Source organism: Pipistrellus kuhlii, unplaced genomic scaffold (assembly GCF_014108245.1).
Source record: "Pipistrellus kuhlii isolate mPipKuh1 unplaced genomic scaffold, mPipKuh1.p scaffold_m20_p_18, whole genome shotgun sequence".
NCBI classification, from domain to species: Eukaryota; Metazoa; Chordata; class Mammalia; order Chiroptera; family Vespertilionidae; genus Pipistrellus; species Pipistrellus kuhlii.
The window spans coordinates 14,064,882-14,079,548 of NW_023425493.1; the positions used below are offsets into that span (position 1 = coordinate 14,064,882).

General features: G+C 37.6%; 1 protein-coding gene across 2 annotated transcripts in view; it reads right to left on the minus strand.

Annotated features, from left to right (window-relative positions):
- Positions 1–14,667, minus strand: part of PLA2G4A (phospholipase A2 group IVA) — a 121,178-nt gene that overhangs the window by 31,954 nt on the left and 74,557 nt on the right. For both annotated transcript variants that reach the window (XM_036442178.2, XM_036442177.2), the window contains 3 exons: positions 9,381–9,517; positions 5,647–5,869; positions 4,545–4,659 (listed from right to left, as the gene is read on the minus strand). In XM_036442178.2, the coding sequence (XP_036298071.1) occupies positions 4,545–4,659; positions 5,647–5,869; positions 9,381–9,517 (475 nt within the window). The remainder of the gene's footprint in view (positions 1–4,544; positions 4,660–5,646; positions 5,870–9,380; positions 9,518–14,667) is intronic.

Here is a 14,667-nt window from a genome sequence, read left to right on the forward strand (position 1 = left end):
ACCCAATTACAATGCCAAGTTTTCTTTTTTCTTTTTCTTTTATTTTTTTTTAATATATATTTTTATTGATCTCAGAGAGGAACAGAGAAAGAGAGAGAAGCATTAATGATAAGAGAGAATCACTGATTCTCTGCATGCTGTCTCCTGCATGCCCCCTACTGGGAATGGAGCCCGAAACCCAGGCATGTGCCCTTGACCGGAATCGAACCTGGGACCTCTCAGTCCACAGGCCAATGTTCTATCCACTGAGCCAAACCAGTTAGGGCTCAATGGCAAGTTTTATGCTGAATGTATCAAGAAACACAAGGCGAGGGTCAACAGGGTATACTTTCTAAGGGCCAAGGCTCTGGAGCCAGAGCCCTGGATTCAAATCGCATTCTGCTGCTTACTGACTGTGCAACCTTTGTGTAGATTATTTGTGTTCTCCGTGTTTCAGCTCCCTAATCTGTAAAATGTGAATAAAAGTGGCAGAAAGTTTGCAGAATTACTGTGAGGATCTAATGAGTTAAGAAATGCGAAGAGCCCAGAAGGCGTAGCACATTTTAATCACGAAATGGTAGCCAAATTCTGTATGTCTATGGCTATAATATGAGTAATCACTTTCTGAATCCTAATGTATAAAAAAGAGTTCCAGGTTTCTGACTTCCACTTCTTGCACTTGCCACTCTCTCAGTCTTCCCCCTCTTGGGAAATAGTACTACCTTTCATATAGTCACTCTTCGTACTTTAAAATTATCTTTAATTGTTCTCTTTCCCTTATATCTCACATACAAAATATCAAGTTCTGTAGTCTCTATCATCAGATATGGTTAGGAACTGGCCACTTATCCATTTGTCCACCACAACCATTCTGTCCAACCCCCATATTCTCTCCCCTGGGTCTCCACAACAGCCTCCTAAAATGTCTCTTCTCTCTTCCCTTACTACCTTGTTGATACCCTGTAGCCAGAAAGAATGCTTTACAATGTAAGTCATAGCACACCGGTGCCAGCTGAAAGCTTTCCAGTGACCTCCCTTTACACTGAAAATAAGCACATGGCTAGCAAGGCTTCATGATGGTCCGGCTCATGCTCCATGTCTGACCACACGCCCTAACCAATCACCTGTCACGTTTGGTCTTGCTTCTACACGTCCATCACACAAGCCTTCTTAATGTTCCCCATAGAGACCAAGCTCATTCCCACCTCGGTGCCTTCATGCTTGCTATTCCCTTCTGCCATTATAAGGCTGCTTCTTAGTAACCTTTAGTTCAAGGTCTTTGTTACCATCCTCCTTAAGTCCCACCACCGTCCACCCCTGAATCACCAATAACCCTCTGCTCTCCTTATTTTTCTTCAATTTTTTCCTTTCTGACATTATAACATGTCTATATATATGCTTACTCAGCAATCCCAAATTCAAACAACTCCAAAATGCACACTTTTTTTTGCTACCCATTTTGGTGATAAAACCTGGCCTGAGTTTATTCTATTAAAAAAAAAAAAGCCTTAAAATGTTGTGAGGCAGAATTTTTATTTATCCAACTCAATTTAAATATTGATACATTCTCCTGGAGAAATCACTTTATTTAATTATAAGACCCTAATGAGAATAATATGCAATATACACTTTAAGTTAAACTTTAAAATCTAAAATATTCTGAATTCCAAAATATCCATCCCCAAAGTATTGGAAACAGAATTGTGAATGATGTATATTTATTCTACTTTTGTGAATGAGATAATGAAATCACAATTGTGATGACAACACACTTATAGTTCAAGCAAGGCCAAGGGCACGTATACCCTTCACCAGACCGTGGTATATTTCATAGTGATTTACAAGGAGTCAGTGAAACATGACCAGCGATGAATCAGGGGCTGTTAGGAAAATTGCTATATCACCCTATATCTGAATTTCTCATCCCTATCTTGGGTGCTGATGCATAATACTTTCTCTAGCGATCTGTTCTGTGTTAATGCTGTGGCTTGTGCCCATGATAATTATAGACATTCTCAAGAGGGAAGATTTGCTGCCTAAACCTTTCTTAAGAAGTTGTCAGGGGGGCATTTGACTATTTCCTTTGCTGTTAACCCATACATTTCAAACGTGAACCTGTCTGCAGCACCTCCTTCCACTTGTTTCCAGCTTCCTGGGGCTGGGGTAAGCCGTCAACACATCCCATTATCATTGCCTGGAAAAGAATTCATCACTTCCCCTCCCTGTCTAGCTCACCAGCTCCCGTAAACTACTGTAGCACAGCCTGGGGAGGGGAGCAGGAGGGTGGAATTCTTTTAACTGAAAGCACTCACATCTAATCATCAGCACACCTCATCTGTCACCCTCAGGCCTTCATTTTATCTTCTCCCCTCTCTCCTTATCAGTATCTCCTTACCCTAGCTTCAGAACCTCATTACAAAAACACAGGGATATCATGGCTTGTAGTTTCTACCTTTGCCAATCAACCCACGTGAATCACCAAAATACGTTTTTTCAAAAACACTGCATAAAGAGTTATATTGCTCTTCATCATAACTGAATAAAAACATGTCTGCCTGGAATCCAGATTTTTCTACTGTTTCGCACTAATGGTTTCCCCAAATGTACCACCTACGCTTTACCAGCTCATACCATGGCTAGTGTTTTGTGTGTTTTTTTCTCTCTCCCCAAAGCATACTTTTGGCTTCCCTTCTGAGCTCCTGGTGTTTTACTCAAAGATGACTTTTCACCTCCTTATGATAAATCCTTCCATGAGGTCATTTCTATGACTATACTCAATATCTTCAATAACTTACACTTATGTCAGCTCTACAACTTTAACGGATAATAATATTCTATGTGTATAGCTCATTAATTTTCTTATGGAGTTGTAACTTTCTGAGGAAAAGTACCACAGTTCTACTCTTTAGTGTCTGTGAAAGAACTTAATCTGATGTCGATCCATAAGTTGTGCTTAGTAAATGCAATTTACTGACCAATGGATATTTGAAAATGAAAGTTGTAAATCCCATAGGCAGTGTAGTGAAGTGGAGGAGTCAAAAATGTTTAATAGTTTAAACAACTAATGTTTATTTGTTTAAGATCTTCAAAAAAGGAGAAAATGTTTAAAACTATTCTAAGAGGGAAGAAAAACATCATCTGATATTGTTGAAGTGAAGTTGGTAACACTTCTGTAAGCTAATGAGCTTCTTTGATTTTAAAAAATATGTTGCAAATATTTCCCCTTTTCCCCTTTGAATATCCATTTTTCATCTAAGAGAATTTCAAAGGCATACATGACTCCACCTTTTTTTTTTTTTTCCTCAATAACTCAACTGCTTAAACCTTCATGACGTGCATCTTTGAATGTCTTAGCTGGGTTCAAGATCCAAGTAAATAATGTTTGATGGCTTTTGTCCAACTCTGTTGGAAGAAACAGCTTGAACCCCCTTATCACAAAAGCTTAACAATGAAGGTTAATGGTGTATTTCTTATCTCAGTAACAACATGGAAGCTAGGCAGATGGCCCAAATCACACATATCTAGGTTGTAAGACTACTAATGAAACATAAAACAGGCCTTTTCTTACTCTGGGTAAAAAAATCCCAAATATTCATTTGCTGAAATATAATTAAATATTTAATTATTTTAGTCAGACTTTCTATTGAGAATGGCTGTTGATTAAAAGTTCAGAATAAAAAGCATGTGAAATCATATCAATCATAATAAGTGATTAACCTATTATATTTTAACTAGAGGCCCAGTGTATAAACTTTGTGCATGGGTAGGGTCCCTAGAGGCTGCCATAAACTACTTGAAATTCTTGCCTGAGAATAATCAGTTGAGAACAAAAAAAGTGAGAATTTATAAAACTGCAAAAGGATTGTGGATATAAACTTGTTAACTACATGCCATTCACAGTGATTTTTTGAAAGCTCATTATGAGTGACTGATGTCACTAAGATACTTTTCCTAAAAATACAAGAAACCTCAGCAGCCACAGCCAGAAATGCTATCACACTGCAGAGCAGAATGGGCAGAGGCCCCCAGAACTATGTCACAGAATTTTAGAGCACAGGACAAGAGGTGAAGCTACCGAAGAAACAGGTGTTTACATCTGAGACTTAAGGAAGTGAGGCATTTTGTTCACCAGCTGCCAAAAGTTTAGATTCGTACATTTCAGGTGCTGAGTTATAAAAATTAATAGACATGTATCATATTACCTAATTTAATAACAATTTCAGCAGCAAGCAAGAGAATATGCATTGCCTGAAAGCACTAGGCATACTATCTTGTTGAACAGCTTTTAGAAATGAGTAATTTAAAATTGAATGATTGATTATATTTATGATTTACTTTTTATCATTTATTTTTTAGTTCACTAATATCAATGAAGATATATTAGTAACTAGTTTTCTGGAATATTCTGTACAACCAGAAAATCACCTAGCTTTTGATTTTCAAATGTTTTTATGTTACAGAAGATATATTAAAATAAGCAATTGAAATGACTTCCTCTAAAGAAAGCCATTGGAAACCATAGTTCAAAGGTTCCAGGAAATGTTCTGAAAGAGTAAGCAACATACCTGCAAACATCAGTTCTGAAACATCAGGCTTGACATGCAGACAGGTGAAAAGAGGTAAAGGACACTGGGCCGTATTGACTTTTTCCTTCAAACTACTCAAGGTCATGTTCATTCTCTGTCCACAGAAGAAAAAAATAAATGGTTTAAATATACAAACAGAAACAGGTAGAAAACAATTTAAAATAGTACTTCCAGGCTGGTGTGGTGCAGTGGTTGAATGTTGACCTATCAACCAGGGGGTCATGGTTTGATCCCCAGTCATGGCATGTGCCTGGGGTTGTGGGCTCCATCCTGAGTAGGGAGTGTGCAGGAGGCAGCCGATCAATGATTCTTTCTCATCATTGATGTTTCTCTCTCTTTCCCTCCCTTCTTCTCTGAAATAAATAAAAATGTATTTTAAAAAATAGTATTCCCAATCAAGACACTTAAATTTTTTATAATAGAAATAATTCTTATTATTCATAGAAATCTCTGGGCCATGAATAAACAAACAAACAAAAGGTAATCTCTGTGAAAGTAATTCCCTTCATTCTAAAAACAACCAAATCTCAAGGGACTATGCCTACTTTTGAAGTGGAGAAAGATTTAGCAGCTGTGGAGCCCAGAAACAAATTAGCCCCAGATTCCCTGGCACAGATTCTGTCTCCTCTGCTTTATCTTCTAATGAAATATCACACTGTGGTCATCTGTTAAATCAGTTTGTTCCGCATGATTCATTCTGTTTTCTGACTCTGTCCAGACAACCTCCATTTTTCCTCTACCGTTAAATATTTCTTGCATTCTTCTCCTTGGCTAAAAAGCTTGCCATTTAGAGGCATGGCCAGTTAAGAGTTAAAAGGTATACTTTTCTTTCCAAAGAAAAAAAGTACAAAATACTCCCCTACATCAAAACTGACACACAAAGTGAATCAGTGAGCTCTAGTTTGAAATGTAGAGGAGTTATATCTGGCAGGAACTATGTGCTCTCAGTACACAGTGTTGATATAAGGTAAGTTGGATCTAGTGACTTTTACAAATTATGTCATATTTTAGTTTTACTTAAAACATTATGATAAACATAGTCTGTTGCACTCGAAGGACTGTAGACTGAGCTATGGCTTACGTTGTGAATCAGTGTCTCTCCTATTAACATCCCAAAGATGTCGGCGAAGGTGACAGGCTGTCCAGACCTTTTCTTCTTCCATAAAGACTCAACATATCTTTTAACTTTCTGTGGTGTGAGAAGCAAAAGGGGGTTGTGGCTAACGTTTTTCATTAGCTCTTCATTAATCTCTTCCGGTCCTTTCTCCGGGAAATCTGGGTGAGAATATAAGGTTGACATGTACCTGTAAAGACAACAAAAGATAATTCATAAAGCGGAAGGGCATTACATAATCTCCAACGAAAGCAGGCATTCTCCGGCATAAGAAAAACAAAGGGCGGTAGAGTGGGTTAACTTAATTAGCGGATTGATCACATTGACCCTTTTAAGGGAAGAATTCGATGGAAGCCAAGTAGAGGCCCCAGGAAACACTGGATTTCCCATGCACAGTCCAGAGGGGCGGATTCCCTACTGGCCTACTGGCCACTGTCTGGTCTTTAGGAATGGGCATCCCCAGCAGACTACCAGAGACTGATGGCACAACACACTGGAGTCATGAAAATTAATTGACTTTGTCTGGATATAATAAATACTACTAGTCAAGCAATTTGGTGATTTGACTTTCAATGATACTGTGAATGTCTAAGGCTGACAAATGTGGTTTTTAATCATCCACTAGCCAACTAGGCAGAATCCCAAGACTCGCCAGTGATAAGTCTCAGAATTTCTGAGGATACAAATCTGATGATTTGCTTTCTTGTGAAGATTCTTGGCCACCAGCCAGAGGAACTCCTGAGATATTCATCAGTTTAATGGGTTGGGCCTCACTCTCTATAGATACAGAGCTGATCTCATTTCTCTCCATATCCAACAGCCTCTTATGATGCTACATATGAATAGCTGTACTGAGTTGAGGAAGAGAACACAGGATTACTGTCCTGATTCTCTTAATTCACTCATGTTGGTTCTCCTGGTTGGCTAATAAATATTTAATAAATAACAAGTATCACCCAAAAACAATTTCAGAAATAATTATCCTAAAGGCAGTAGCAGTGATAAGGGGAGCTTTTGTTCTACATAAAATTCTCTTTTGTGATCACAGAAAACTTATTGGGAGGTCCAGGTCTTCTCCAGACACTTCCGTATGACTTCATTCTCCTGCCAAGTCATGGTCCTGGATCAGCCAATATAAACTTACACAACACAGAACGTAATTTGTTTTTTTAATTCTTTCCGAATTCCTTCCTTTGAACTTTTTACCTCTTCACCCGTAATTTTCAAGAGAGAATGGTTACCATGAGTCATCTGGACCACCTCTTCCACCTCTTCTTCCGTCCAAGGAAGTGTCTTTTCTCTCCAGGGTTAACAGCTTTTCTGCTTTCTATCTCATCCTGTCCTGTCTTCACCTGAATCTTTTTCTATTCATGATCCATCTATCTATCTTTTTAAATATATTTTTATTGACTTCAGAGAGGAAGGAAGAGGGAGAGAGACAGAAACATCAATGATAAGAGAGGGTCACTGATTAGCTGCCTCCTGCATGTCCCCTACTGAGGATCGAGCCCACAACCCCGGAAGGTGCCCTTGACCAGAATCAAACCCAGGACCCTTCGGTTTACAGGCTAAAGAGTAATAAAAACTTTAAAAGGCAACTACAGTTGGAAATTAGGTGGTCTCCGCATGAAAATCGATTAGTAAGGATTTAAGGAGTGAATAGCTTTTCAGGAAATAGAATAAATAAGAAAAGCCTAACAATGAGGAAATTAGACATTGATAGAGTAGAAATTTATATATTCATATACAACTACTAGAGGCCCGGCCTCGCAGCCACCCCAGCTTCACCCGGAAGGTCATCCGGAAGGTCATTCAGCTGTCTGGTCTAATTAGCATATTATGCTTTTATTATTATAGATGTGGCCTGAAATGTTTAAATGATCGACCTGTAGTTTTTGAAGTTCTCTTCATGACATTTTGTAGGACTTGTTTTCAGAACTCTGACAGGAGAATGTAAGAGGTTACGCCAAATCTACAACCAAAGCAATTACTGAAGCTCCAATTAAGCCCACACTTTTATAGTCCCAAATCAGCACTCAAGGCCTAGTCTTTCCTTATGAAAGGAGTTTAAGAAAGTAAGCTTCTTGCAATGTTTTAGTCAGTGATGGATCTCAGGGATCTAACAGATAGTGAACACGGAGAATGAATCCCCCAAGAGGAGTAACAAAATGCCTGAATAGGTGAATCAATCTAAGGGTCCAAGTTTTTCCATCACACACTCATTAAACAGGCAGGTGCCTGCTCTTTCCTTCAAGGAAAAGAATGATGGCCTCCATCCTTCTTTCAAAAAAGAGAAATTATTTTAAGGGAACATACCAAGAAAGTGGCAACCACTTTGGGTCTAGGTTTTTGCTTTTAAGCTAAAGAATCTGGTTCAAAATGTTTAAGAAACTATAGATTCTTCAAATGTGAACCTCTATGTAGACTAAACAGCTGTCAGGAGAAGGCTATGGTTTAGTTGAAAGATTCCTGGAATAGGGAATCAAAGCCTGGGTTTATATCCTGGCTCTGGGAGTAATCCTGGACAAATCCTTTGGTTTCTGAGTCAAATCATCATCATCATCATCATCATCATCTTCTTCTTCTTCTTCTTCTTTTTTTTTAATATATTTTATTGATTTTTTACAGAGAGAAAGGGAGAGGAACAGAGAGTCAGAAACATCGATGAGAGAGAAATATCAATCTGCCTCCTGCACACCTCCTACTGGGGATGTGCCCGCAACCAAGGTACATGCCCTTGACCAGAATTGAACCTGGGAACCTTCAGTCCACAGGCCAACACTCTATCCACTGAGCCAAACCAGTCAGGGCTGAGTCAAATTTTCTTGAAAAAAAAATGATAGAAAGCTAATATTCATGTCACAGGCTGAGAAGGCACTGACATTTTAAAATGCTAGACATATATAACACAGTATTATGACAGATAGGCTTTCCTATGGGTGAGTGACTAAACAGCCTTATAAGTCAAAGTCAGACATTTGTAATAAAGTGACACCTTTATTTGAGACGTCTAAGCAAGGACTAATGTTTGATGTTCAATGTGCTTATGTGAAGTAGGCAAACCAAAATGTGTATACTCTATTCTTTGAAAAATGTTCCTATATTTAGAAAAGGTAAATCTACAGTGCACAAATGTTGTATATATACATAAATGTGTCTTCACTCTCTATCCAAGTTTAACTGAGCTCAAATATATTTAAAGGACTGATTTCATAATTAGTTAAATACAAATCAGTGAAATTTTTTTTAATTTCTGCAGTCTAAAGTTGTTTTCCTTCTTCTGTATATAAAGGTTTCATTCTATTTGCCCTAAAGAAGAATATGAATACCTAGTGAATCATGTAGTCTTAGACATAATCACTGAAAGATTGCAATTCAGCAAGTTATAGAAAAATTGAATGAATTATGGGTGGAGTATGTTATGCCACTTCTGTGTTATTTATATTAATTACTACAATTAATACATTTTAAAATTTTGTTTCACTACATTTTATGCTACACACAGGCTTAAAGGGAATGGATTTATGACAAGAGTCCATCATGACATATTTAAGGCATAAATTATTGCATCAAGCTAGAACATTTTAATAATTCAAAGTTAATGTCTACTTATCTAAAACTCCCTTTTCTCTCTAATGTTTCAGGTAGATAAATGTTAAACATTTAGGATGATAGAACGAAGATGTAAAATGTATACTAACCACGTGGAGCCAGAAAGACCAGCAATGTAGGTAGCGCAATCTAAAATTCCGGATTCATACAGTGCCTTCATCACCCCGGAGAATCCCACCATGGCTCGGAAACCGCCTCCTGAGCCCAGGATGGCCACCACAGGCACCTGGAATGACAAAACACAGGTCATTTGCAAAGTACTTTACAAAATTTATTTTGGTTTAATTTCCATTTTTATGTTATATGTTCCATGTTTGGCAATAAAGAATTAAGATCATTTACACCATGACAATGCCTAATGTTTAAAAATAAAATAAAATTTCATATAAGAGAATCAAGAATTAATGTATATTAGAAAGCAGGTATTATCAAAATGACCAACCAGTTCATTTGATAACAATGACAATCCTCAGCCCTTTGCAGTTTTTGGTTTGCTTTTGAGTGCAGGTTTTTCATTTGACCCCCTCATAAATCCCATATGGTGAGCAAAAAAAGGATTTGCTCATTTTATAGATAGAAATTCTGAAAGGATATTACTTGTCTATTATCTACTAGCTGGTAATCTGTAATGAAGTACCTGGCCTTCCTGGCTGGGAATTCTTATTGCTCCTTTATGCTGACTCATTTCAAAATATATGCTATTATTCAAGCCCAAAAAACAGAATTTAATCAACTTAACAAGACCTACAAAATGTATTGCTTTATTCTTGAATTCATTCAATAAATCTGAGTAAGTGGTCTCTATGTTTTATAGGAGGAATAGGAGAATGTAGTTTATTTGAGATAGAAATATAAAATTATGACAATAAGAATAGGGATAGGTGATACTCATAAGCTCTTACTCTCACACAGGAACTGTTCTTCGTGCTTTACAGAAATTGACTCATTTATCTTTTAAAAAACCCCTATGACGTTTCCATATTATAGATGAGTAATCTAAGGCACTTGGAACTAAGACCCTGAATACTTGTTCAGGGTCAGCAACCAATTAAGTAGCAGAGTCAGGAGTCAAACCCCAGGCTCCTGCATCCAGGCATTTGCCAGTGTGCATAGCACACAGGCTAGGAATGCGTGAGGTCCAGAAGATATGGTCAGTTCCAATCAGAGGAATTAGAGTGGAGGAGAAGCTTCACAGACAAAGGGGAAACCTGACCTTAACTTTTTAAATATATATTTTTTATTGATTTTTTTTACAGAGAGGAAGAGAGAGGGATAGAGAATTAGAAACGTGAGAGAGAAACATCGATCAGCCACCTCCCGCGCACCTCCTACTGGGAATGTGCCCGAAAGCAAGGTACATGCACTTGACAGAAATCGAACCTGGGACCCTTCAGTCCATAGGCCAACGCTGTAACCACTGAAAAAACCAGTTAGGACCTGAGCTTAACTTTTAATGCAGTTACTCAACGGGGAGGGATGTGGACAGGGAAGGAGGCTTTTCTGGAAAGAAAAGCAACATGAACCAATGGAGGAGGGTTTTCACCGTAAAAATGGAGAAGCACAGGCTGCCGGTAACATGACTAAAGCACAGGAGTGTTTGAAGAGGAAGAGAATGTCATTTCTTGTTTGTGGTCCCAAACCACTACTGCTTAAGATAGCAGGTTATTTTTCTGTATCCTAAGGCCCAAGTGCTCAAAGTGTGCACAGATTTCAGCGGGGCCTGCAAAGTCAAACAGTCTTTATATATAAACACTAAGGTGTTATTTGCCTTTTTTCATTCTCATTCTCTCATGAGTGTGTGATGGAGTTTTCCAGAGACCACACGATGTGCTGTGATGTGAATTCAAGAGCCTGGCAGTCTTCTTTTATGTCAAACAATGCAGATGCTTGTAAAAATTGCTCTTCTTGCCTTATTTTTGCTTTGGAGAATATTGTTATTTTCACAAAGTATGTTATTTATAGTAGCATGAAATTGACTTATTTAAAATGCATATTTTAATAAATGTTCTCAGTTGTAGTTTTTAATGCAGTAGATATTCATAGATTTAACCCATATAAACCCAATCTCTTAGAAGGGTTTGATTTTTTTAAGTGTGTCAAGAATATCTGAGACCAAAAAGTTTAACAACCACTGCCCTAGGGCATCAGGGACATGGTGAGTGCAGCCCAACATCTGGGGAAATCAGAGCCTGCTGAGGACAAGGCAGAGGGGAGACAGGAAGGGAACTGGAAAGAGGGAGCAGACTGGATGGAAATACCTACTGGACAGGCAGAGGCTGATGCAAAGGTAGACTCACATTGCTGGGGAGAAAAGTGCATTTTCTTTGACATTGTTTTCCAATAATAATAATTATCAAGGAAAAATTATAGATGAAAGACAGCCATTAATGGAGCAAAAGATATCAGATCACGAAGCAACTCAAAGCTTTCAAAGAGATGAACACACAAGTTCCATGGTTGAAAGAGCAGAACTCGAACCGAGAGACGATGCTGTGGCTTGAGTATCTAATTTGAGTGATATCAAAATAGTCATATTGCTATTAGATTTTATTGTCTATATTAGTAACAAAAATCTAATTTTCAAAAGAAATATACAAATCACTGAGTGCCTGTGCATAGATAAGCTCAAGTACTTTTAACAGTTCTATTTTATCTCTAATAATCCCATTTTTTAAAATCTTCTTCTGGATGTGAATGGAATATAATGATCCCTTCTCCCCTCTACCCAGAAAGCGAAGCTTATAAACAGGTACAAAGAATCAAAGGCACATTCACAAAAAGAGCCTTTAATATTTGGCGACCAGATTCAGTGTTAGGGACAAAAGAGGAAGGAGTGTAGTTAGGCTGTTGGGGTTTCTAGCTTTGCTCATAGCAGATGTTGCTGTCAGTACCCGGAGAAGGTGCCAGGACACAAAAACCAGAATAAAAGGGAAATACTGCTGCTCTTAACCTCAGAAATGCAGAACACTCAACACCAGTACGATGTGTTCCAAGCACTTAAACCCTGACCATTGGGTGTATATTCACCAATGTGACAAATACAAGTATTTATAGAATCATTGTTTTAGAAATAGAAGGACTAAAAAGATGACAAAACTCTTATTATGCAGAAGGAACTTGTAGAGGTGAGGTCTTACTGGAGACAGGACAATGAATGGGCAGGATACCGAGTACTATAATAACATCCTAATGTAGACTCCTACTGAAAACAGTGGCCTCAAATGGGAAGACCCTCGCCATCAAATTAGATGTGAATTATAGACCTAGTAACATTCTAAATTCTGTAACTCATACAGAATATAAAACTATGAAATTATAAATTGTATTATCTATATAAAAAAAGGGAAATTAGCCTTTACCAGGTATCTAGAAAATACTGTGTGTGGGACCCTAGCAAGCTCTTTTACTCAATTTATTTCATTTAACCCTCACAGCCCTCAAAAGGAGATCTTATTATTTCCTCATTTTTCAGATGAGGAGGTCTTCAGTGCAGACAGCTAATAAGTGGCAGCCCCAGGATGTGAAGTGACGCCATAATTCATATGTTTTCCTTTTCTCATTGCTCAGAAAAAAAAAAAAAAAGAGTATTCTTTGTTTAGTAAAGAATAAAGAGCAGTCTTTGTTTCACTAAATTATGTTTCAGGTTCATCTATCACTTCTGGTGATCAGTACAACTTTATGCAATAAAACACAGCTATATTTAAATGTTCCAATAATCATGGTCATTCTGATATAACTTTCAAAAAAAATAACTGGGAAGTTATAAGCTGCAGCTGTTAGTACTGGCTCTGTATCTAAAAGAATCAACCAAGTAAAATGTTGTTGAGAGTTTTTAGGTTATATTTAGACCTAATAGCACCAGTATTTGTGCATAAATATTGCTCATACTTCTCTCACGTGATTACAAGAAATAAATGTTCATTTACTAAAAACCTTCTGGATTTGATTAAATTCTTTTTATGCATGAGCTGTCTGATATTATTAATTTCTGTCATTGCAAAAGAAAATTCTAAAGAGCTCAAAGAATTTTTTTAAATTTCATAAATTTTTAAGGTCTGACAGTTATAGAAAGACTGTTGCCTCCTTGGCTCCTGTAATAGGATTCTCCAGAGAAAAAGAACTTGAAGAGAAAAAGAGAGGAAAGAGAGATAGAGAGAAAAAGAGAGAGAGAGAGAGAGAGAGAGAGAGAGAGGGAGAAGGAACTGTTTCATGTGAATATGCAGATTGACAAGTTCAAAGCTGCAGTATGGGCTAGTGGGCCCAGACCAGGATTATCAACAATGGAGAGATGAACCTATCAACCAAATCCATATAAGCCTAACCAGTGGTCATGGACAAGGGTGTGGGGGCATGCGTGGGGAGGGGTTTGGGATGGGAATAGGGGGATTAGGACAATTATGTGATACTACAATATAACCAATAAAGAAATTTTAAAAAATAATGAAATAAACATGAATTAAAAAAACAAAAAACAAACAAACAAACAATGGAGTTCTAGTTCAAACGCCAGCAGGCAGAGACACTGGTGTCAATAAAGTCCAAAGGCAGTCTCTAGGAATTCCCTCTTATTTGGGAGTTGGTCATTTTGTTCTATTTAGGCCTTCAACTAGTTGGATTCACACCCACATTATATACAGCAATCTGCTTACAGAAACATGACTTATGGCTGAGTAATATCCCACAAGTAGATGCACCACATCTTCTTGATCCATTTATCTCTCAGTGGACACCTAGGCTGCTCCCATATCTTGGCCATTGTAAATAATGCTTCAACGAGTGTGCATTTTTTCTAATTACTGTTTTCATTTTCTTCAGAAAAAATGCCCATAGTCAAATTGCTTGGTTATATGTTAGTTCTGTTTTTAATTTGGTGGTGGGGGGGGGAGGGACCACCATACTATTTTCCATAGTGGCTAAACCAATTTATACTTCCACAACAGCATGCTCCTCTAGACCATCAGCAGTACTGAACAGAAAGTAAGGATCTTGGCAGGCAGCGAGGGAAGTGGGAGCTGAAGGCACCCTTGGCCAGGGAGTAACATAAAAATGGGGAAATGTTACTTGTGTTATGGGAATGGGTGTTGCTGAGTGTATCTAAAATGACTTTTTCTGCCAAGAGAAAAAAGTCTGGACTAAAACCAAACAACAAATGTCTTAATTTTAGGAATTGCTTCCAAAAACATGAATTATATATTTTTAAAGAATATCCCAGAATAAAGTATAATTACCTCATTTTTCTCACTGTTGCAAAAAAAAAAAAAAAAAAAAAAAAAAACAAAACCCCAAAAAACCAATTGTATGGATATTAGGCCAAAAAAATTTTTTTAATGTATTTTATTGATTTTGTACAGAGAGGAATGGAGAGAGATAGAGTTA